This window comes from Pristiophorus japonicus, chromosome 22, assembly GCF_044704955.1.
Source record: "Pristiophorus japonicus isolate sPriJap1 chromosome 22, sPriJap1.hap1, whole genome shotgun sequence".
NCBI classification, from domain to species: domain Eukaryota; kingdom Metazoa; phylum Chordata; class Chondrichthyes; family Pristiophoridae; genus Pristiophorus; species Pristiophorus japonicus.
Window position 1 is genome coordinate 26,516,403 of NC_091998.1, and position 25,456 is coordinate 26,541,858.

At 46.7% G+C, this 25,456-nt stretch overlaps 1 protein-coding gene across 3 annotated transcripts in view; it reads right to left on the reverse strand.

Annotated features, from left to right (window-relative positions):
- LOC139234725 (transmembrane protein 150A) overlaps nucleotides 1-25,456 on the reverse strand; it is a 170,574-nt gene that overhangs the window by 86,383 nt on the left and 58,735 nt on the right. For 2 of the 3 annotated variants that reach the window (XM_070865406.1, XM_070865407.1), the window contains one exon: nucleotides 16,303-16,386. The exons of the other annotated variant lie outside the window; for it this stretch is intronic. In XM_070865406.1, the coding sequence (XP_070721507.1) occupies nucleotides 16,303-16,386 (84 nt within the window). The remainder of the gene's footprint in view (nucleotides 1-16,302; nucleotides 16,387-25,456) is intronic. 3 annotated transcript variants of the gene reach the window in all.

Consider the following 25,456-nt stretch of genomic DNA (forward strand, 5'->3'; position numbering starts at 1 on the left):
AGACTCCCAAAGCAAGCGCTCTATTCGGAACTCCTTCACGGCAAACGAGCCAAAGGTGGGCAGAGGAAATGTTACAAGCACACCCTCAAAGCCTCCCTGATAAAGTGCAACATACCAATTGACACCTGGAAGTCCCTGGCCAAAGACCGCCCTAAGTGGAGGAAGTGCATCCTGGAGGGCACTGAGCACCTCGAGTCTCATCGCCGAGAGCATGCAGAAACCAAGCGCAGGCAGCGGACACCCACCCCTTCCCTCAACGATGATCTGTCCAACCTGTAACAGAGACTGTGGTTCTCTTATTGGACTGTTCAGCCACCTCAGGACTCATTTTAAGAGTAGAAGCAAGTCTTCCTCGATTCGGAGGGACTGCCTATGATGAGTCCTCTGGCACCACACTTGTAGCCAGAGAGGACATGAAAATGATGGTCAGAGGCTCTGCTATTACCCCTTTTGCTTCTCTTAACAGCCTGGGATACATTTCATCTGGGCCTGGGGATTTATCCACTTTCAAAACTGCAAAGCCCCTTAATACTTCCTCTCTCACTATGATTATCTCGTCTAATATTTCACACTCCTCCTCTTCCCGCATTGCATAGTCTGCATCGCCACTCTCTTTTATGAAAACAGATACAAAGTATTCATTAAGAATCATACCCACATCTTCTGCCTCCACACACAGATTTTCTTTGTGGCCTCTAATAGATCTCACTCTTTCTCTAGTTATCTGTTGCTCTTAATGTATTTATAAAACATCTTTGGGTTTTCCTTGGTTTTCCTTGCATGCTCTCTCTTTGCTTTCCTGATATATTTTTAATTGCACCCCTGCATTTCTTATACTCCTCTAGAGTCTCTGCTGTATTCAGTTCTCGGAATCTGTCATAGAAACATAGAAACATAGAAAATAGGTGCAGGAGTAGGCCATTCGCCCCTTCGAGCCTGCACCGCCATTCAATAAGATCATGGCTGATCATTCCCTCAGTACCCCTTTCCTGCTTTCTCTCCATACCCCTTGATCCCCTTAGCCGCAAGGGCCATATCTAACTCCCTCTTGAATATATCCAATGAACTGGCATCAACAACTCTCTGCGGTAGGGAATTCCACAGGTTAACAACTCTCTGAGTGAAGAAGTTTCTCCTCATCTCAGTCCTAAATGGCCTACCCCTTATCCTAAGACTATGTCCCCTGGTTCTGTACTTCCCCAACATCGGGAACATTCTTCCCGCATCTAACCTGTCCAGTCCCGTCAGAATCTTATAAGTTTCTATGAGATCCCCTCTCATCCTTCTAAACTCCAGCGAATAAAGACCCAGTCGATCCAGTCTCTCCTCATATGACAGTCCAGCCATCCCTGGAATCAGTCTGGTGGACCTTTGCTGCACTCCCTCAATAGCAAGAACGTCCTTTCTCAGATTAGGAGATCAAAACTGAACACAATATTCCAGGTGAGGCCTCACTAAGGCCCTGTATAACTGCAATAAGACCTCCCTGCTCATGTATTCAAATCCCCTAGCTATGAAAGCCAACATACCATTTGCCTTCTTCACTGCCTGCTGTACCTGCATGCCCACTTTCAGTGACTAATGAACCATGACCCCCAGGTCTCGTTACACCTCCCCTTTTCCTAGTCTGCTGCCATTCAGATAATATTCTGCCTTCTTGTTTTTGCCCCCAAAGTGGATAACCTCACATTTATCCATTTTATACTGCATCTGCCATGTATTTGCCTACTCGCCTAACCTGTCCAAGTCACCCTGCAGCCTCTTAGCATCCTCGTCACAGCTCACACTGCCACCCAGTTTAGTGTCATCAGCAAACTTGGAGATATTACACTCAATTCCTTCATCCAAATCATTAATATATATTGTAAAGAGCTGGGGTCCCAGCACTAAGCCCTGCGGCACTCCACTAGTCACTGCCTGCCATTCTGAAAAGGTCCCGTTTATCCCGACTCTCTGCTTCCTATCTGCCAACCAGTTCTCTATCCACGTCAGTACATTACCCCCAATACCATGTGCTTTGATTTTGCACACCAATCTCTTGTGTGGGACCTTGTCAAAAGCCTTTTGAAAGTCCAAATACACCACATCCACTGGTTCTCCCTTGTCCACTCTGCTAGTTACATCCTCAAAAAATTCCAGAAGATTTCTCAAGCAGGATTTCCCTTTCATAAATCCATGCTGACTTGGACCAATCCTATCACTGATTTCCAAATGCACTGCTATTTCATCCTTAATGATTGATTCCAACATTTTCCCCACTACTGATGTCAGGCTAACCGGTCTATAATTACCCGTTTTCTCTCTCCCTCCTTTTTTAAAAAGTGGTGTTACATTAGCTACCCTCCAGTCCATAGGAACTGATCCAGAGTCAATAGACTGCTGGAAAATGATCACCAATGCATCCATTATTTCTAGGGCCACTTCCTTAAGTACTCTGGGATGTAGACTATCAGGCCCTGGGGATTTATCGGCCTTCAATCCCGTCAATTTCCCTAATAAGGATATCCTTCAGTTCCTCCTTCTCACTAGACCCTCGGTCCCCTAGTACATCCGGAAGGTTATTTGTGTCTTCCTTTGTGAAGACAGAACCAAAGTACTTGTTCAATTGGTCTGCCATTTTGTTGTTCCCCATTATAAATTCACCCGAATCCGACTGCAAGGGACCTATGTTCGTCTTCACTACTCTTTTTCTCTTCACATATCTATAGAAGCTTTTGCAGTCAGTTTTTATGTTTCCGGCAAGCTTCCTCTCGTACTCTATTTTCCCCTCTTAATTAAACCCTTTGTCCTCCTCTGCTGAATTCTAAATTTCTCTTAGTCCTCCGGTTTGCTGCTTTTTCTGGCTAATTCGTATGCCTCTTCCTTGGATTTAACACTATCCTTAATTTCCCTTGTTAGCCACGGTTGAGCCACCTTCCCCGTTTTATTTTTACTCCAGACAGGGATGTACAATTGTTGAAGTTCATCCATATCATCTTTAAAGGTTTGCCATTGCCTATCCATTGTCAACCATTTAAGTATCATTTGCCAGTCTAACCTAGCCAATTCGCGCCTCATACCGTCAAAGTTACCTTTCCTTAAGTTCAGGACCTAGTTTCTGAATTAACTTTGTCACTCTCCATCTTAATAAAGAATTTTACCATATTATGGTCACTCTTCCCCAAGGGGCCTCGCACAACAAGATTGCTAATTAGTCCCTTCTCATTACACGTCACCCAGTCTAGGATGACCAGCTCTCTGGTTGGTTCCTCGATATATTGGTCTAAAAAGCCATCCCTAATACACTCCAGGAAATCCTCATCCACCGCATTACACCACCAGTTAGGTTAGCCCAATGTAGATTAAAGTCACCCATGATTACTGCTGTACCTTTATTGCACACATCCCTTATTTCTTGTTTGATGCTGTCCCCAACCTCACTACTACTATTCGGTGGTCTATACACAACTCCCACTAGCGTTTTCTTCCCTTTGGTATTCTGTAGCTCCACCCATACTGAGTCTACATCATCCAAACTAATGTCCTTCCTTACAATTGCATTAATTTCCTCTTTAACCAGCAACGCCACCCCGCCTCCTTTTCCTTTCTGTCTATCCTTCCTAAATGCTGAATACCCTTAGATGTTGAGTTCCCAGTCTTGGTCACCCTGGAGCCATGTTTCCGTGATGCCAATCACATCGTATCCGTTAACTGCTATCTGCGCAGTTAATTCGTCCACCTTATTCCGAATACTCCTCGCATTGAGGCACAGAGCCTTCAGGCTTGTCTTTTTAACACACTTTGACCCTTTAGAATTTTGCTGTAAAGTGGCCCTTTTTGTTTTTTGCCTTGGGTTTCTCTGCCCTCCATTTTTACTATTCTCCTTTTCTATCTTTTGCTTCTGTCTCCATTTTATTTCCCTCTGTCTCCCTGCATAGGTTCCCATCCCCCTGCCATATTAGTTTAACTCCTCCCCAATAGCACTAGCAAACACTAGGACATTGGTTCCGGTCCTGCCCAGGTGCAGACTGTCCAGTTTGCCCACCTCACCCAGAACCGGTTCCAATGCCCCAGGAATTTGAATCCCTCCCTGCTGCACCACTGCTCAAACCACGTATTCATCTGAGCTATCCTGTGATTCATACTCTGACTAGCACGTGGCACTGGTAGCAATCCTGAGATTACTACTTTTGAGGTCCTACTTTTTAATTTAACTCCTAGCTCCCTAAATTCGTCTCGTAGGATCTCATCCCGTTTTTTACCTATATCGTAGGTACCTATATGTAACATGACAACTGGCTGTTCACCCTCCCTTTTTAGAATGTCCTGCACCTGCTCCGAGACATCCTTGACCTTTGCACCATGGAGGCAACATACCATCCTGGAGTCTCGGTTGCGGCCGCAGAAACGTCTATCTATTCCCCTTAAAATTGAATCCCCTATCACTATTGCTCTCCCAATCTTTTTCCTGCCCTCCTGCGTAGCAGAGCCACCCATGGTACCATGGACTTGGCTGCTGCTGCTCTCTCCTGATGAGTCATCCCCCTCAACAGTACCCAAAGCTTCCCTTTTTTTTATCTTACCCTGTATGTCCCTTGACACCCAGGGGCTCTAGATTTGTTAGCCCCACCCTTTTTTTGAAGGAACCTACTTGCTCTGTACCCTCAAGATCTCCTCCTTGAATGTCTACCACTGCTCTGACATTGGTTTACCATCCAGTCCACTTTGGTCAAATCCCATCTCAGCTCAACAAAATTGGCTTTACCCCAATTGAGAACTTTTGTTCCTGGTCCATCTTTGTCCTTTTCCATAATTACTGAGGGAGTGCAGCGAAGGTTCACCAGATTAATTCCAGGGATGGCTGGACTGTCATATGAGGAGAGACTGGATCAACTGGGCCTTTATTCACTGGAGTTTAGAAGGATGAGAGGGGATCTCATAGAAACGTATAAGATTCTGACGGGACTGGACAGGTTAGATGCGGGAAGAATGTTCCTGATGTTGGGGAAGTCCAGAACCAGGGGACATAGTTTTAGGATAAGGGGTAGGCCATTTAGGACTGAGATAAGGAGAAACTTCTTCACTCAGAGAGAACCTATGGAATTCCCTGCCGCAGAGAGTTGCTGATGCCAGTTCAGTGGATATATATACAAGAGGGAGTTAGATTTGGCTCTGAAGGCTAAGGGGATCAAGGAGTATGGAGAGAAAGCAGGAAAGGGGTACTGAGGGAATGATCAGCCATGATCTTATTGAATGGTGGTGCAGGCTCGAAGGGCCGAATGGCCTAATCCTGCACCTATTTTCTATATTTCTATGTTTCTATGTTACCCTAAATCTGACTGAATTATGATCACAAGCACCAAAATGCTCTCTCACTGATACCCCTTCCACCTGCCCCTCTTCATTCCCCAAAACCAAGTCCAGAACCGCCCCTTCCTTGTTGGGCTTGTTACATACTAGCTAAAGAAGTTCTCCTGAATGCATTTTAGGACTTCCGCACCCTCTGTACCATTCACACTGCTTTTTTCCCAGTTAATATTCGGGTAGTTGAAATCCCCCACTATTACAGTTTTATTGTACTTTGCAGCAATTTGCCCCACATATTTGTTCTTCTATCTCCCTCTGACTGTTTGGGGGTTTATCGTACACTCCCAGTAGTATGATCACCACTTTTTTATTCTTCAATTGGTTGAACCCATATGGCCTCGTTTGATGACCCCTCTAACATATCATCCCTTCTCGCAGCTGTAATTGTTTCTTTAATTAATACTGCGATTGCCCCCCCCCCACCTCCTTTTTTACCCCCTCTCTATCCCGTCTGAAAACCCTGTAACCAGGAATGTTGAGCTGCCATACTTGCCCTTCTTTCAGCCATGTCTCAGTAATATCTGTAATAGCATACTCCCAAATGTCAATCTGTGCTCTCAGCTCATCTGCCTTATTTCCTATACTCCCTGCATTGAAGTATATACCATTTAGTATTGCCAAACTCCCCTATTGTCTATTTTCCAGCCCTTGTTTCCTCTGTCTTCCAAATTCACTTTCTATTTTTCTGCTGCCCAACTCCAGCTTTGCTTCTCTCTCCAGTGAATCTATTTTCAGGTTCCCATCACCCTGCCAAGCTAGTTTCAACCCTCCCCAACAGCACTAGCAAACCCTCCCGCGAGGATACTGGTCCAGACTCTGTTGAGGTGCAACCCGTCCGGCTTGTACAGGTCCCACCTCCCCCAGAAATGGTCCCAATGCCTCAGGAAACTGAAGCCATCCTACCTGCACCATCTCTCCAGCCACACAGTCATCTTCTCTTTCCTCCTATTTCTGTACTCACTAGCTCGTGGCACCGGCAGTAACCCAGAGTTTACTACCTTTGAGATCCTGCTTTTTAATCTCTCTCCTAGCTCCCTAAACTCTGCCTCCAGGAGGTCATCTCTCTTTCTACCTATGTCATTGGTACCGATATGGACCACGACCTCTGGCTGTTCGCCCTCTCCCCCCCAGAATGTCTTGCAGCCGCTCGGTGACATCCTTGACCCTGGCACCCGGGAGGCAACATACCATCCTGGAGTCACATCTATCTGCTCCCCTGACTATCGAATCCCCTACCACTCTTCCATTCTTCTTCCTGCCCCCCCGTGCAGCGGTGCACCCGTGGTGCCGTGGACTTGGCTCTGGCTGCACTCCCCAGAGGCACCATCGCCCTCACCGGTACTCAGAACAGAGTACCGAGATGCACTCAGGGAACTCCTGCACTACCTGCCTAGTCCTCCTCTTCTGTCTGGTGGTCACCCACTTCTTCTCCACCTGCACTCTTAAGCCGCGGGATGACCACCTCTAGAAACGTGCCATCCACAAAATTCTCAGCCTCGCGGATGCACCGCAGTGACTCCAGCCGCTCAAGCTCCTGCCCTGCCATGCCTCTCGTTATTTGACTATGAACTAAACTACAAACAATTTGACTATGAAATAAACTTAAAACTAGAAGACAAAAACACTACTCACCAATCAGCTGGTGAGCCGACGTGACACTTTTGATTTTTTTTGCCTCTGTTGTAACATAAAACACTACAAATAGTGTGGACAAAAAGCTATAACTCTTTCCCCGAATTCCCACTCTTTCCAAATTCCCAAATAAACCGCTCTGTTTAAGTCCACTCTGAGCAGACCACTGCTCCCTTGCCAAGAGATCTTTTACCTCCACCTGAGAGGACAGATGGGGCCTCGGTTTAGCATCTCACCCAAAAGACAGCACCTCCGACTATAAAGTTCTCCCTCAGCACTGCACTGGAGCGTCAGCCTAGATTTTTTGCGCTCCAGTTCCTGGAATCGGACTTGAACCCACAACCTTCTGACTCAGAGGCAAATGTGCTACCACTGAGCCACAGCTGAATCGATCAGATGGAGTGTGCAATGTCTGACCATGCCCAGTGGCAGACTACCATTCTGGTAGCAGATACACTCTCCTTCACATGTTTCCTTGTCATTTTTCCTGCCTTTTATTTGATCTCCACTACTTCGTCTCCGGTGGTATTTTTACACATTCTTCCCACTTGTTCTTCAAAAGATGGGGAGTTCGAATGAAATCACTTCACACATCCTCGGTCGTGGTTTAGGTGAAGTCATTCTATGTATACTTCCGTTCTGCTGCCCATAATATTGGGCACGCTGGCAGCGATTCTCTGCCCCCTTCCTCTGGCAAGCTTCCAGCGTCAGGCCCAATGTGGACTGAGGTTGAGTCTGCATAAATTATCACGGGAGAGATCGGCCAGTGACTGGAAATCCTGTGACGTTGGTGTGCAGATAAAGAGGCAAGCCCGCCACACTCTGGCCTCACCACACAGCAGGACCAGAAAACCTACGCTATTGTTGCATCGCTTTATTTCCGCACTGGTCATTTAAGTGTTTGAGGAAATGTTATGATTCCCCCCTGTCATGATTTCCCCCGCACCTGTCAGAATGGACAAGACAGCCCACTTACAACTGTTTAAATCATCATCATCATCATAGGCGGTCCCTCGGACGAGGATGACTTGCTTCCACGAGAGTTCACAGATGTTTCAATGAAGGACCCGATGTTCCAGTCCTGAACTCCAGTTGAAGGGGTGGAAGATGCCAGTGCGTGGATTTTTTTAACGTGTGGTGACTGTTGCATATCAGCCGCCATACGGGCTTGACAGAGCTAGGCCTTTATCCAGTGGCAAAGATTAACCAGGACGACTGGAGACCTGCTCTGCTGCATGGACCGAGTGCACACACATCTCAGTGTGGGCTGGCCAGTGCTGCCCCTGGGCCCTCGGCTCTTCTGGGCCCCGTACCCTCATTCGCCGCACCTCCGCCACGATGTCCCAGGGCCCGGCGCAACAGCTCTATTTATAGCCCTGACCTGCGGTGGTGTTCTCACACAGGTCAGGGCGGCCCACGATCTCTCTGTATCTACTTTATTAAAACCTTTTATAATTTTTAAAGACCTCCAATAGGTCACTCCTCAGCCTTCATTTTCCAAGAGAAAGACTTGCCAAGGGGCACAGCGCTGGTGGAACCCATTCCTCAGCACCAAGGGGAGATGGGCACGAGAAGGCTGGTGGCACTGTAGCTGCCCGGTGCCCAATGCCCACTCCACAACTGCCCACCTACAGTTTGGGGTTCTCTGAAGCATTGCCAAGGAATAGTGCAGGGGCTGAAAAAAGAGCTGATAAATCAAGAGATGACCCTCAGCTTTCTCGAGGTTTTGATAGAGTAGATCGGGAGAAACTGTTTCCAGAGGATGCAGATTTTAGGTCATTGGCAAAAGAGCTAGAGGGGGAGACAAAGACAAATATTTTCACACAGCGAGTTGTGATCTGGAATGCACTGCCTGAAAGGGCAGTGGAAGCAGATTCAATATTAACTTTCAAAAGGAAATTGGATAAATACTTGAAGGGGAATTATTTGCAGGGCTCTGGGGTAAGAGCAGGGGAGTGGGATTAATTGTATAGCTCCTTCAAAGATCCAGCACAGACACGATGCTCCGAATGGCCTCCTCCTGGTCTGTGAGATTCCAATAAAGGATTTATCCTTCACAATCCACTGGGTGTAGCTGACACTGGGCAGAATTGGAAGGCACCTCAACCCTGTTTGAAAGAATTTGTAGTGTTGTGATAGTGAAGGGGCCCAGGTACAGGAAGGAACCGGTTCTGGTCCAGAACTACTAACCCAGGGGTTGCGAGCTCAAATCCCACCATGACAAGTTGTGTAATTGAGCTGAATAAATCTGGTGGGCTGCACAAGCAACAACACTCGTGATATCTGCCGGCTCACATACAATGTACGGCACAGAAACAGGCCATTAGACCCAACTGGGCTGTGCCGGTGTTTATGCGCCTCACGAGCCTCCTCCCACCCCTCTTCATCTAAACCCATCAATATATCCTTCTATTGCTTTCTCCCTCATGTATGTATCTAGCTTGCCCTTAAATCCATCGATGCTATTTGCCTCAACCACTCCCTGTGGCAGCGAGTTCCACATTCTCACCATGCTTTGGGTAAAGAAGATTCTCCTGAATTCCCGATTGGATTTATTAATGACTATCTTAAATTATTCGTTCCTACATTACAAAAGTGACTACACTTCAAAAAGCAGGTATTTCATTGGCTGTAAAGGGCTTTGAGTTTAAATTATACAATTAAACCAAGTGCCCCCTTGTTAAAGGGGCTCAACAACTAGAAACTGCAAACTAACCAAAATTGTTTAAGAAAACCTAACATATCAAATTAAAATTCAGTTTACGGGGATGATGATGCGCTCCAGTCCCTCCAGTGCCCACTGGTCGCGGAAGGCCACGAGCGTAGATGGTGGACACCGCGCACTCCATCTCCAGGGACACCTTGACACAAATATAGCCACGGAAGAGAGGCAGGCAGTCGGGCTGAATGACCCCCCTCGACTGCCCGCTGCCTGGACCTGTTAATGGCCACCTTGGCCAGGCCCAGGAGCAGTCCTACAAGGAGGCCCTCCGACCTGCCCGCTCCCCTCACCTTGCCGCACCAGGTGGCCAAAGATCAGGAGCGTGGCTTTGAAAGTGCAGCCAGAAATCGAGGGGCAACCCCTTCAAATAGTGAAAGGGGGACCCAACCTCACACACTCTATAAAAACATGGAACACGAACTCCTCCAGACTGCAGAAAATGCAGGCGGCCCAGAAGTCCATGAACCAATGTGCAAACTTATTGCACGGGACTGCCCCGTGCAACACCCTCGGCCCACATGTTATCCAGACTTGTACCAAATGTAAACACAGCACTTGCAAGACCTTAACCAGACTTAACCTTAACCAGATACGAACTAGACTTCCTGAAGACACTTACCAGATGGGAAACTTGATTGCATCAGCCAGCATATGCCAGGAAACATCAGCACACACCCTGAGACTTACAGCTCACAGCAACCAGCTCCTCGACGGATACAAGTATCTGTGTGCCAACTATCAACTAGGCTTATGCCAACTAGATTTGCTGGATTTGTTTCTGGTTGCGGCAGAGATCACCTCTTACAGAAGGGTAGGTACTGCAGGGAATTTAATGGCCAGAGTGATCTCCTGGACTAGTTTCGATCGCCTAGATGGGTCGGAGAGGAATTTTTCAGATTTTTTTTCCCCAAATTGGCCTGGGTTTTATCTGTTTCTTTGCCTCGCCCAGGAGATCACAGGGTTTTGGGTGGGGTAGAGTGTATATGTAGAGGTATCGCAGTTCTGTGGGACAGGCTCGATGGACCAGATAGTCTTTACCTGTCCGTCAGTGTTCGTATGTTCGTAACTATGAGTTGGACATGTGTACTATCTCACATCTACCATATACTGTCCACACATATACCATCAGCCATACATATATACAGTATACACCAGACATGGCACATATCAAGAAAACATGCATCCGAAACTGCCCTGATATACACCAATGACTAGAAATATTCCAGACGACAACAGCCATGTATGAGCTAAACAACTGTCATATATCAGCCAGCTTTATACTAACCAGTAACCAGATATGCACCAAATGTGCACTAAATGCTGGTCAACTGTACCAGGCATCAGCCAAACAGACCTGCACAAGATAAAAGTTCACGGGTTGGGGGTAATATGTTAGAGGATTGGCTAACTAAGAGAAAACAGAGAGTTGGGATAAATGGTTCATTCTCGGGTTGACAATCAGTAACTAGTGGGGTGCCGCAGGGATCAGTGCTGGGACCCCAACTATTTACAATCTACATTAACGACTTGGAAGAAAGGACTGAGTGTAACGTAGCCAAGTTTGCTGATGATACAAAGATGGGAGGAAGAGCAATGTGTGAGGAGGACACAAAAAACCTGCAAAACGACATAGTGAGAGGGAAAAAAATTGGCAGATGGAGTATAATGTTGGAAAGTGAGAGGTCATGCACTTTGGCAGAAAAAAATCAAAGAGCAAGTTATTAGTTAAATGGAGAAAAATTGCAAGTGCTGCAGTACAGCGGGACCTGGGGGGTATTTGTGCACGAAACAAAAAAGGTTAGTATGCAGGTACAGCAAGTGATCAGGAAGGCCAATGAAATCTTGGTCTTTATTGCAAAGGGGATGGAATATAAAAGCAGGGAAGTCTTGCTCCAGTTATACAGGGTATTGATGAGGCCACACCTAGAATACTGCATACAGTTTTGGTTTCCATATTTCCGAAAGGATATACTTGCTTTAGAGGCAGTTCAGAGAAGGTTTACTAGGTTGATTCCGGGGATGAGGGAGTTGACTTATGAGGAAAAGTTGAGTAGGTTGGGCCTCTACTCATTGGAATTCAGAAGAATGAGAGGTGATCTTATCGAAACGTATAAGATTATGAGGGGGCTTGACAAGGTGGATGCAGAGAGGATGTTTCCACTGATGGGGGAGACTAGAACTAGGGGGCATAATCTTAGAATAAGGGGCCGCCCATTTAAAACTGAGATGAGGAGGAATTTCTTCTCTCAGAGGGTTGTAAATGTGTGGAATTCACTGCCTCAGAGCTGCAGAAGCCGGGACATTGAATAATTTTAAGACAGCGATAAAGTTTCTTAATCGATAAGAGATTAAGGGGTTCTGAAGAGTGGCAGGGAAGTGGAGCTGAGTCCATAATCGGATCAGCCATGATCGTATTAAATGGCGGAGCAGGCTCGAGGGGTCATATGGCATACCCCTGCTCCTATTTCTTATGTTCTTATGTAGCCAAATGCCAGCCAACCAGTAATAGGTATCAAGCAGACATTCAAAAGAAGCATACCAAATACTAACTAGATAGATACCGCAGACTTGACATCTACAAGAATTAACTTGACAGCAGCAACACATAAATCACATATCATCAGACTTAATGATTTGGACGAAAGAATTGAATGTAATATCTCCAAGTTTGCAGATGACACTAAGCTGGGTGGCAGTGTGAGCTGTGAGGAGGATGCTAAGAGGCTGCAGGGTGACTTGGACAGGTTAGATGAATGGGCAAATGCATGGCAGATGAAGTATAATGAAGATAAACGTGAGGTTATCCACTTTGATGGCAAAAACAGTAAGGAGAATATTAGCTGAATGGTGACAGATTAGGAAAAGGGGAGGTGCAATGAGACCTGGGTGTCATGGTACATCAGTCATTGAAAGTTGGCATGCAGGTACAGCAGGCGGTGAAGAAGGCAAATGGCATGTTGGCCTTCATAGCGAGAGGATTTGAGTATAAGAGCAGGGAGGTCTTACTGCAGTTGTACAAGGCCTTGGTGAGGCCACGCCTTGAATATTGTGTACAGTTTTGGTCTCCTAATCAGAGGAAGGACATTCTTGCTATTAAGGGAGTGCAGCAAAGGTTCACCAGGCTGATTCTCGGGATGGCAGGATTGACATATGAAGAAAGACTGGGTCGACTAGGCTTATATTCGCTGGAATTTAGAAGAATGAGAGAGGACCTAACTGAAACATATAAAATTCTGACGGGCCTGGACAGGTTAGATGCAGGAAGAATGTTCCCGATGTTGGGGAAGTCCAGAACCAGGGGTCACAGTCTAAGAATAAGGGGTAAGCCATTTAGGACCGAGATGAGGAGAAACTTCTTCACTCAGAGAAGTGTGAACCTATGGAATTCTCTACCACAGAAAGTTGTTAAGGCCAGTTCGTTAGATATATTCAAAAGGGAGTTAGATGTCGCCCTTACGGCTAAAGGGATCAAGGGGTATGGAGAGAAAGCAGGAATGGGGTATTGAAGTTGCATGATCAGCCATGATCATATTGAATGGTAGTGCAGGCTCGAAGGGGCCGAATGGCCTACTCCTGCACCTATTTTCTATGTTTCTATGTTTCTATGTATTAGTAACATTAGACTTGTACCACAAGCAACAAATATTAAGTCCATATTAACTCATAGCTTTCAACCACAGTGTGTTGAATGGGTTGAATTCAAATTAACATCTGAGACAGGATAACATTTTTTGTAAAACAAACAAACTGACTAACTTTGCCAGCTTCAGAGTTTTGTGCACCGCTACTGTTTCTCAGCGATGGTGTTTAATATCGGGACATTACAAATAAAATAGAATAATTGAGAGTGCGGTGGTCAACTATTGACCAGATATGGAACATGCAGACAACACAATGGCCTCAATTTCCCCGATCAATTTGCACCAGCGTAACTCAGTCAGTTACGATTTTTTTAGGTGTTTTTTTCAGCCAATGGGGGGGCGTAGCCTGCCATCCCCGCTGATTCTGGCCAGTTAGGCAAGTTCGGTCAGCTGAGAGTTACTCCAGTTCTTCTTAGGCCAGGGTATGTGGCCTCCGCAGAAAAACCTTCTGGTGGGTTAAGGAAATCGGCGCAGGTAAGGAAATCGGCGCAGGTAAGGAAATCGGCGCAGGTAAGGAAATCGGCGCAGGTAAGTGCAGCAGATGCCTGGACAGCAGAAGCAGGAGAGGGAAGAGAGAGGGGGAGAGAGGGCGGGGTGGAAGCGTTTCGGGTATAGTTAGGTGCAGGGACCAGGACCGGGGGGCCACTCGGCCAGGTCTAGGAGCGGGGGAGTGGACCGAGAAGCCCTTCGGCTGGGTTAGGAGTGGGGATCGGCACCGGCATCGGGAGGGGGGGAGGGTCTTTAATAATTTAATGGAGGTAAGTTGCCGCAATGTATTTTAAGGTGGTTGTGAGCTGGCTGTATGTTTCACTTTCCCGCCTCAGCTTGCATTGTGTACCTGGTTACCGTGGCAACCCGATCTTTTTGGCGCAGATTAAGGCTCCACCCCCAAAACTAAAGCACAGGTTAGGCTGCGTCAAAATGAAGAAATCCAACGGGGAAACTTAGAACATTTTTTTTTGTCGTACTTGGGCCCCCAAAAAACGGGCATAACTCTTCAAGTTCGCCAAAAAAAACCTTTGGGGAAAATTCAGCCCACTGACTCAATACCAAGTAGATAGCTACCGGACCTCAACCAAACACATTGAAGATATCAACCAGACATCCAACTGATTTCAGCAAGGCATCAGGAACACAAATATTCGGGGTGAATTTGCGGATAGGGGCCTCGCAAGTTCCGGGTTTAGGCACGCACTGCGCATGCGCTGAAACCCGGAACTTGTAATCTGTCAGGAATCCTCTTGACAGATCATACACATCCGACAGAAAAGGTCCTCCGCGGGCGGAGAGTTGGGCTATATGCCCAGCTTCTGCCCAGCAAATGCCTGTAAAATTCTTACGCCTGAGGCCTGCTTTTACCAGCGTAAGAGTTTTAAAAAATAGAAAAATAAAATTGTACTACTCATTTATACATTAAAAACCGCATCCAATAAGGTAAGTTTATTTTTAGACCCGTTAAAACATTTTTTTAATACAAAATTTTTTATTTTTGTTTCAAATACTGAATTAAACGGCATAAATTCATTTTAAATACGTAAGTTATTTATCTATTTATTTCATGTGTTCATATATTTTTTAAGTGATCCCCTAAGCTTAGAGGCCCAGGAGCGCAAGTCACCGAACCTCCTGGACCGCCAGGAACGTTCGAAGATTTTTTGCAGGTCGGAGGCATCTGACCATAAATTGTGGGCTATTAGATATTGACTAGATATTGACTCAACAAATACCATGGATCAAATAGGCACATACCAAACAGCAACTAGAAAAAATGGCTGAGAATGATCAGACAAATATCAGACATTGACTAGTCACATCGGAAGAAAGAAAGAAAGAAAGAAAGAAAGAAAGAAAGAAAGAAAGAAAGAAAGAAAGAAAGAAAGAAAGAAAGAAAGTCTAGAACTCCCCTGCTCTTCTTCAAAATAGTGTAATGGGACCTTTTACATCATCTGAGAGGGCAGACAGGGCCTCAGTTTAACATCTCATCTGTAAGACAGTACCTCCAACAGGGCAACACTCCACTGGAGCATCAGCCAAGATTTATTTATGTGCTCAATTTCCTGGAGTGAGACTTGAACCTACAACCTTCTGACTCAGAGACAATTGTGTTACCCATTGAGCCACAGCTGACACTGATATACATCAGGGATAGAGTAAGTTCATGCAAGATATTGACCAGAAAATGTTGGCCTTAAGCAGCATAGTCCTTAATGGTAACTTTTCTATGAACATCTTAAACAGTACAAAAGTGGCAATCTTAAAAAGAGCAAGGCAGGATCATTGGCAGTTGCCATCTAGATAGCATATGAAGGTATCAAGCTGGACATTACAATGTTATAACAGGTCAACGAACTGTGCAGCATTGTGCCAAAACAAAACCTGACCTGAGGGAACACCTAAAAAGGAGAAATTTGTAGGACTTTGGGGAAAGAGCAGGGACGGGGGACAATGGATAGCTCTTTCAAAGAGCCATCACAGGCAGTATTAGGTATAGTATAGTATTAGGCAGTCCCTCAGATCGAGGATCACTTGCTTCCACACCAAAAAGAGATGAGTTCACAGGTGTTTCAATGAGGGACCTGTCATTCCAGGTCCCGAACTACATCCTGAAGAGTGGAAGATGCCTGTGCGTGGATTATTTTAACGTGGGGTGGCCGTTGCACACCAGCCACCACATGGGCTTGACAGAGCTAGGTCTTGGTCCAGTGGCAAGGGTTAACCAAAACGACTAGAGACCAGTTCTGCTGCACGGACCTAGTGCGCCCACACATCGCAATGTGGGCTGGCCCCTGGGCCCTTGCCTCTTCTGGGCCCCGAACTCTCCTGGGCCCCGATCATGGCACTCCTGGGCCCCGATCTCTCACCACGGAGCCGGCACAGGCACGATGGGCCAAATAGGCTTCACCTGTGCTGTATGATTCTATGAACACCAGCTTCAGTAAGCAGCAATGGACGCTCTCTTACCTGACCAATGGGATGTCATCTAAAGTGCAACATCCTTTGGGTTCATCCTGTACCAAGTCCTCATCACATGACTCATTGTAGGTCCTACAGAGACAATAGAAAGATGTCCGTGAGCCACTATCTTTCACGTCACCACTCACACTGATTGCTGGATGCAGATTCGTTTTCTCTTTCTGAGCAATCAGTCTTCTCCTCTCATGAGTACAGAATGCAACATTATAAAGCAAGTTCTCCTTCACCCATGCCTGCTAAGATCCCAGGTCAAACGTTGTCAGAAAAGTTACAAAGCCAAGGAACCTATTAGATTATCTATTATACCCCACACGTCATATTTTGAATAAAATACCAACAAATCAGGCAGAATTTTCCGAGGGGGTCAGCGGGCGCGATCGGTGACGGGTCAGGTAGGAAAGTGTTTTTCTTCCCCAGTGGGTCAGGACCCCGCTGTGAACCCGCCTCCACTCGCCTTTCCTAATGTCGCGTCTGTCAGTGCTGAGCAGATCCAACACGCAGCGGCGGGGGACCCAATGAAGCTGATAATTGCCTTGTTGATAGATCACTAATAAAACACTTAACTTACCTTTTCTCTTTAACTGTTCACCCATGGGATCCATGCTGCTGGTGGACCACACCTGTCAAGCTGAGGCAGGAGTTGAATGGCCACTGAATCAGTTGATTACTTGACAGCTTTAAATGTGTTATAAAAGTTCCCATCTCACAGCTGTTCACTTTCCAAGCACAGAAGTTGTTGCTTACTCCATTTAGAACACAGATTCAGGCTGCAAGTGTTTGGAGCAAACTCTCTATCCAGTGTCACTTCATTGGAACAACCTCTCTCACCATTGACAGATCACTTGTTATCTCAACTTCACCTGCCATTTACTCCATCAGCATGGGTACCGTTTATAATGTTTCACCTTGGTCCTCAGAATCTGACCACAATCATCCCCAACACCAGCAGCACCAACAACAACACCACCAGCCTTCTCCGCAATCACCTGATGCTGCACAAGACGAGAGGGCATCAGCTTTCGAGCACATTGCTGCCCAGGAGGCCAGGGATGGTCTCACCATGGCCAGATTTACTTCACTTGATGCTGTTCACCCTGGCTGCCACATTATGCGACATTCCTTTCGCACCCCCACCACCATTATGGGGGGTACTATTATGTCTCACCATTCATTGCAACTCACGAAGTCACTTCCAAGGGTGCACACAAAACTGTCCAAGAACAAAAAGTGTTGAAAATAAAGGTTTCAATGTTTGATAGCACATTAAACGAAACTTTACATGAACATTGGATAAAACACCCAAGTGGCTACCCTTGTGTGCTGTTAGTTGGTATGCTTGCACTAGGATGAGGGTGAGTGTGAGGGGTGGTTAGAGAGATGGGGAAGTGATAATGTAGATAGAGTTAGAGGGATGAGTGGAGGTGCAAGGTAGGTTGCTGTGAGTAAAGATGTTCAGGAGTAGGGTAGGGAAGGCAGAGTGATGGCGATATGATGAGAGGCACAGATGGATGAGATTGAGTGTGGCTTTGTACTAACGTTTCGTGATCTACTGAGATCATTGGAAGGTTTGGGCCACTGCACCCAGATCCTCCTGACCACATCCCTGCTTGTGTCCTCCTCTGCAATCTCCAACTAGGCTCTTTAGGTCTCCTGGGAAGGTTTCTTCTGCCAATCGGAAGGGAACAGGACCTCTCTGCGGGCTCTGACTCTCTCCATAAGCACATGGTGGGAGTCATGGGAGAGCCTGGGTGCAGCCCTGTGCCTCTGTGCAGTCATTGTCAGCGTTTGCAGCATCTCAATGCTGTAGAAAACTAACAGCACAACTGTCAAGATAAATTTGAACATGGTCCAAAATGACGTCACAAGACCCGCTTCCTCTAATTGGCCCAGGAAACTTGCTGGGCGGGGTTAACAAGCCCTGTCAACGTAAATTCATTTGAGACAACGGGATGGAGCCAGTAGTATGGCCGCAACCCAACACCGCCCACCACGGACCCTTTGAGGTAAGTAAAATCGTGGCCATCATTACTGAACTATCTTAAATATATACAAAACCTTTGCCTCTGAGTCAGAAGGTTGTGGATTCAAGTCCCACTCCAGCGACTAGAGCAAACAAATCTAAGGTGACACTCCAGTGCAGTGCTGAGGGAGCGCTGCACTGTAGGAGCTGCTGTCTTTCGGATGAGATGTTGAACCGAGGCCCCATCTGCTCTCTTAGGTGGATGTAAAAGATCCGATGACACTATTTCGAAGAAAAGGCGGGTCATCTCCAATGTCTAGGCCAATATTTATCCCTCAATCAACATCACTAAAACAGCTTATCTAGTCATCACATTGCTGTTTGTGGGAACTTGATGTGTGCAACTTGGCTGCTACATTACAACAGTGACTACACTTCCAAACATACTTCATTTACTGTAAAGTGCTTTGAGATATCTGGTGGCCGTGAAGGGTGCTCTGTAAATGCAAGTCTTTCTGTCAGACAACCACTCCTTTACTCTCTGTAGAGAATAATAAATTCTGACACTTACATCTTCACAGGAGCATTATCACATCAAATTTGACATCGGGCCACATAATGAGATCGTAGGATGTATGACTAAGGCTTGGTCAAAGGGGTAGCCTTTAAGGCGAGAAAGGTAGAGGTAGAGATGTTTGGGAGAGAATTCCAGAACTTAGGACTTAGACAGCTGAAGGCACGGCCACCAATGGTGGAGAAAAAGGAATTTGGGGATGCCCAAGAAGCCATAATTGGAGGAGTGCCGAGATCTCGGAATGTTGTATGAGTGCAGGAGATTACAGAGATAGGAAGGGGCGAGGCCATGGAGAGATTTGAACACAAGGATGAGAACTTTAAAATCGAGGCGTTGCCAGACTGCGAGCACAGGGGCAATAGAATTTTGGAATGAGCTCAAGTTTATGGAGGGTGGAAGGTAGGAGGCTGGTCAGGAGAGCGTTGGAATAGTCAAGTCTGAGGGTTTCAGCAGCAGATGGGTTGGAGACGGGTGATGAGACAGGGGAAGCCAGCTGACTGGGGCTAGTGGGACCTCCGCATCAACATCACCAAAAGAATGCCTGCAGCTGTAGACAAAACCCATGTTGGAAAGGTAATGATGGCAGCATTATACAATGTTTTATATAAACCGTATGCAGAAGTTCAGTGCTGGAGTGGATAAATGGAGTTTCTGTCAATTTCCCCCCAAAGTTATGGCAGTCAATCAGAACATTTCAAAAGCGTTAGCCAGGTAATGTGGATAATCGTCTTTTTTTTAAACAGAAATTCTGTTAATGAGGCCCACTTCAAACAGGTCAGATTGTATGGGTTTACATAGCTGTTGTAGCTTTTATTCATGCTCAAATTTTAAATAATCCATTTTCTCAGTGAAAAAGTCAAATTGTATCCTTCTCTACAATAGCATTACAGTTTGTTTCTGAGAATGGTTTGAATGGCAGCTGGACAATACATTTGAGTGGGTGTTCAACTATACTTTTAAATAAAAGCATTCTTTTTACAAAAGCGTGTCATTAAGACATCAACAGATTTTACATGTCTCTGCACGTAAGAAACAGATATTCAGATGATAATAAGGGTGGAGACTGGAAGCCCAGTAAATCAGATGTCCATCTCCTTGGCAACGCATTGGGATTTCCTTTCACAGTGGGTTCCTCCTTTTTCCCCAGTCCATTTTCCAGTCACTATACCCCTGCGCTCCAGGAACAACCTCCCTAGATCCCTCTCCCTTGCAAATTCCCTTCCTACTTTCAAAAATCTTCTCAAAATCTGTCTCTGGCCCTACCTTTACCACCTCCCCACCCATTCCGCCCTCCCGCCCCCACCCCCCGTCCGCCCCCCCAGCACAAAACATGTCCACTCTGCCTTCCTTTCACTTCTGCTCACCTCCACTGGGAAGACAGGAGCAGGAGGAGGCCATTCAGCCTCTCGAGCCTATCCTGCAATTCAATTAGATCACGGCCGGTCGCTACCTCAGCTCCATTTATCCGCATTTGATCTGTATCCTTTGATACTCTTACTTAACAAAAGCCTAGTGATCTCACTGCTTCCCCTCTGCCCTATTTAGCAGTTTGATGCATCTCTCTGTACAGGAGGTACAAATATCTGTCGCTGTTTTTGTAATGGGTATAACCACCTCACAGTGCCCACTAAAGAAAGACCAGGATTTATATAGAGCCTTTCACGACCACCGGATCTCTCAAAGCGTTTACAGCCTATTATATATGTAAACTTGTATTTACTCTGTACAGCCACCAGAGGGCTCATCCCCTGGAGTCCGGAGGGATCCCATAATCCCTTGGGTGCAAAGGTATTTAAGGAGGCCTCACAGGTTGGAGACCTACAATAAAAGACTAAAGTCACACTTTACTTTGCGCTCACAGTGTTCAGTCTGACTCTGTCTCCATACATAACAACTGGCGACGAGATACAGATAGCGAACCCAAAGATGCAGAGAACAATGGGCATCCTGGAGAAATTCTCAGAAGGAGATAACTGGGAAACTTTTGTGGAGCGACTCGACCAATATTTTGTGGCCAACGAGCTAGATGGGGAAGAGAACGCTGCCAAACGAAGGGCGATCCTCCTCACCGTCTGTGGGGCACCAACATATGGCCTCATGAAGAATCTGCTCACTCCAGCGAAACCCACGGAGAAATCGTACAACGATTTGTGCACATTGGTGCGAGAGCATTTGAACCCGAAAGAAAGCATTCTGATGGTGAGGTACCGGTTCTACACCTACAAAAGGTCTGAAGACCAGGAAGTGGCGAGTTATGTCGTCGAGCTAAGACGCCTTGCAGGACATTGTGAATTTGAAGGACATTTGGAGCACATGCTTATAGACTTTTTCGTACTTGGCATTGGCCACGCAACCATACTTCGCAAACTTTTGACAGTAGAGACCCCAAACTTCAGTAAGGCCATAGCGATAGCCCAGGCATTCATTGCCACCAGTGACAATACGAATCAAATCTCTCAGCAGACAAGTGCTGCTACAAGTACTGTGAACAAAGTGATGTTGTTTTTGAATCTTAACGTACAGGGAAGGTCACACATACCTGAAGCTGCATGTCCACAGATGACTCAGAGTCCACCGACAAGGGTGATGAATAAAAGGCCATCAACACCTTGTTGGCGCTGCGGGGGTGATCATCGTTTCTATTCATGCCGATTCAAAGAGTACGTTTGCAAGGGCTGTGGAACAATGGGACATCTCCAACGAGTGTGCAGGCGAGCTGCAAAGCTTGTTAAACCTGCAAACCACCATGTTTCAGAGAAGGACAGATCCATGGAGGATCACAACGAACCAGAGCCTCAGATAGAGGAGGCAGAGGTACATGGAGTGCATACATTCACCACGAATTGTTCCCCGATAATGCTGAATGTTGAACTAAATGGACTCCCGGTGTCTATGGAGCTGGACATGGGTGAGAGCCAGTCCATCATGAGCAAAAAGACTTTCGAAAGGTTGTGGTGCAACAAGGCCAGTCTTAATTCCAGTTCGCACGAAATTAAGAACTTACGCAAAAGAACTGACTCCTGTTATCGGCAGTGCTACCGTAAAGGTCTCCTACGATGGAGCGGTGCACAAGCTACCACTCTGGGTGGTACTGGGCAATGGTCCCACGCTGCTTGGCAGGAACTGGCTGGGAAAGATACGCTGGAACTGGAACGACGTCCGAGCGCTCTCGCCTGCTGATGATATTTCGTGTGCCCATGTCTTAAACCAGGCATCGGGAAATTCCAAGGAGCAAAAGTACAGATCCACCTAATTCCGGGGGCGAAACCCATCCATCATAAGGCGAAAGCAGTACCGTTCATGATGCTAAGCCGGCTGCAAAGAGAGGGCATCATTTCACCGATCGAGTTCAACGAGTGGGCCAGTCCTATCATCTCAAGGGAGACGGCACCATCAGAATCTGTTGCGATTATAAAGTAACTATCTATCGTTTCTCCCTGTAGGACCAATACCCACTACCAAAGGCCAGCGACCTCTTTGCAACGCTGGCAGGAAGAAAGACGTTCACGAAGCTGGATTTGACTTCAGCCTACATGACGCAGGAACTGGAGGAATCATCGAAGGCCCTCACCTGCATCAATATGCACAAAGGTCTTTTTGTTTATAACAGATGCCCGTTTCGAATTCGATCAGCAACGGCGATATTCCAAAGAAATATGGAAAGCTTACTGAAGTCGGTCCCGCGCACCGTGGTCTTCCAGGACGACATCTTGGTCACAGGTCGGAACATAATCGAGCATCTCCAGAACCTGGAGGAGGTTCTTAGTCGACTCAACCGCATGGGGCTCAGCTTAAAACGTTCGAAGTGCATTTTCCTGGCTCCTGAAGTGGAGTCCTTGGGAAGGAGATTGCGACGGATGGCATTAGGCCCACCAACGCAAAGACGGAGGCATTGAGAATGCATCGAGGCCACAGAACGTGACAGAGCTGCGATTGTTTCTGGGACTCTTGAACTACTTTGGTAACTTCTTACCGGGTCTCAGCACACTGTTAGAACCATTGCATGTCTTACTACGAAAAGGGGACGAATGGGTTTGGGGCAAAAGCCAAGAAAATGCCTTTGTAAAAGCGAGAAAGTTGTTATGCTCAAACAAATTGCTTGTGTTGTATGATCCATGTAAGCATTTGGTACTAGCATGTGATGCGTCGTCATATGGCGTCGGGTGTGTATTGCAACAAGCTAATGATTTCAGTAAACTGCAACCAGTTGCTTATGCATCCAGGAGTCTATCTAAGGCTGAGAGAGCCTACAGCATGATTGAGAAAGAAACGTTAGCGTGTGTCTATGGGGTAAAGAAAATGCATCAATACCTATTTGGGCTAAAATTCGAATTGGAAACTGACCATAAGCCACTTATATCCCTGTTTTCCGAGAGTAAAGGGATAAATACCAACGCATCGGCCCACATCCAGAGATGGGCACTCACGTTGTCCATATACAACGATGCCATCTGCCACAGGCCAGGCACAGAAGCTCTCAGTAGGCTGCCATTGCCCACCACGGGGGTGAAAATGGTGCAGCCCGCAGATCTAGCCATGGTTATGGAAGCATTTGAGAGTGAGCAATCACCCGTCACTGCCCGGCAGATCAAAACCTGGACAAGCCAGGACCCCTTATTATCTCTAGTCAAAAGCTATGTGCTTCACGGGAGCTGGTCCAGTGCCCCATTGGAAATGCAGGAAGAGATAAAGCCGTTCCAGTGGCGCAAAGATGAAATGTCTATACAGGCAGACTGCCTTCTGTGGGGCAATCTAGTAGTGGGCCCCAAGAAGGGCAGAGACACCTTCATCAATGATCTCCACAGTACCCACCCAGGCATCGTAATGATGAAAGCGATAGCCAGATCCCACGTGTGGTGGCCCGGTATCGATGTGGACTTAGAGTCCTCCATTCACAGATGTAATACATGCTCGCAGTTAAGCAATGTACCCAGGGAGGCACTGCTAACTTTATTGTCTTGGCCCTCCAAACCATGGTCTAGGGTACACGTCGACTATGCAGGCCCGTTCTTGAGTAAAATGTCCCTTGTGGTTGTAGACGCGTATTCCAAGTGGATTGAATGTGAGATAATGTCGGCTAGCACGTCCGCCGCCACTACTGAAAGCCTGCAGGCCATGTTTGCCACCCACGGCTTACCCGATGTCCAGGTGAGTGACAACGGGCCATGTTTTACCAGTGCTGAGTTCAAAGAATTCATGACCCGTAACAGGATCTGCCCCGTTTAAAGCAGCGTCCAATGGTCAGGCAGAGAGCAGTGCAAACCATCAAGCAAGGCTTGAAGAGGGTAACTGAAGGCTCACTGCAGACTCATCTATCCTGAATCCTGCTTAGCTACCGCACGAGACCCCATTCGCTCACTGGGATCCCACCTGCTGAACTGCTCATGAAAAGAGCACTTAAGACAAGGCTCTCGTTAGTTCACCCTGATCTGCATGAACAGGTAGAGAGCAGGTGGCTTCAACAAAGTGCATACCATGATAACGCAAATGTGTCATGCGAGATTGAAATCAATGATCCTGTATTTGTATTGAATTATGGACAAGGTCCCAAATGGCTTCCCAGCACTGTCATGGCCAAAGAGGGGAGCAGGGTGTTTCGAGTCAAACTTTCAAATGGACTCATTCACCAGAAACACTTGGACCAAATCAAACTTAGATTCACGGACTATCCTGAGCAACCCACCTTGGACCCTACCTTTTTTGATCCCCCAACACACACACCAGTGACAACCGGCGCCATGGTTGACCACGAAGCAGAACCCATCATCCACAGCAGTCCAGCAGGACCCAACACACCAGGCAGCCCAGCAAGGCCAGCTGCACAGCAGCCCAGCGAGAGCCCAACAAATGATTCAACAACACCAGCTTTCACATCGAGACGATCAACCAGGGCAAGAGGTGCCCCAGATCGACTCACATTGTAAATAGTTACACTATTGACTTTGGAGGGCAGTGTTGTTATATATGTAAACTTGTATTTACACTATACAGCCACCAGAGGGCTCATCCCCTGGAGTCCCAAGGGATCCCATAATGCCTTGGGAGCACAGGTATTTAAGGAGGCCTCACAGGTTGCAGAGGCAGTCTGGAGACCTACAATAAAAGACTACGGTCACACTTTACTTGGAGCTCAGTGTTCAGTCTGACTCTTTCTCCATACATAACACAGCCAATGTTACTTTTGAAGTGCAGTCACCTTTGTAATGTAGAAAACGCAGCAGCCAATTTGCGCACAAGCAAGCTCCCACTAACAGCAATGCGATAACGACCAGATAATCTGTTTTTTTGTTATGTTGATTGAGGGATAAATAATGGCCCAGGACACCAGGGCTAAGTCTCCTGCTCGTCTTCAAAATGGTGCAATGGGATCTTTTCCACCCACTTGAGAGGGCCTCGGTTTAACAGCTCATCCGAAAGACAATACCTCCGACAGTGCAGTGTTCCCTCAGCACTGCACCAGAGTGTCAGCCGAGATTTTTTTTGTGCTCAAGTACCTGGAGTGGGACTATGAACCCACAACCTTCTGACCCAGAGGCAAGAGTACTACCCACAGAGCCACAGCTGGCATTAGGCTTCACTACAACATGGGCATGGGTTTTAGTTGTCAA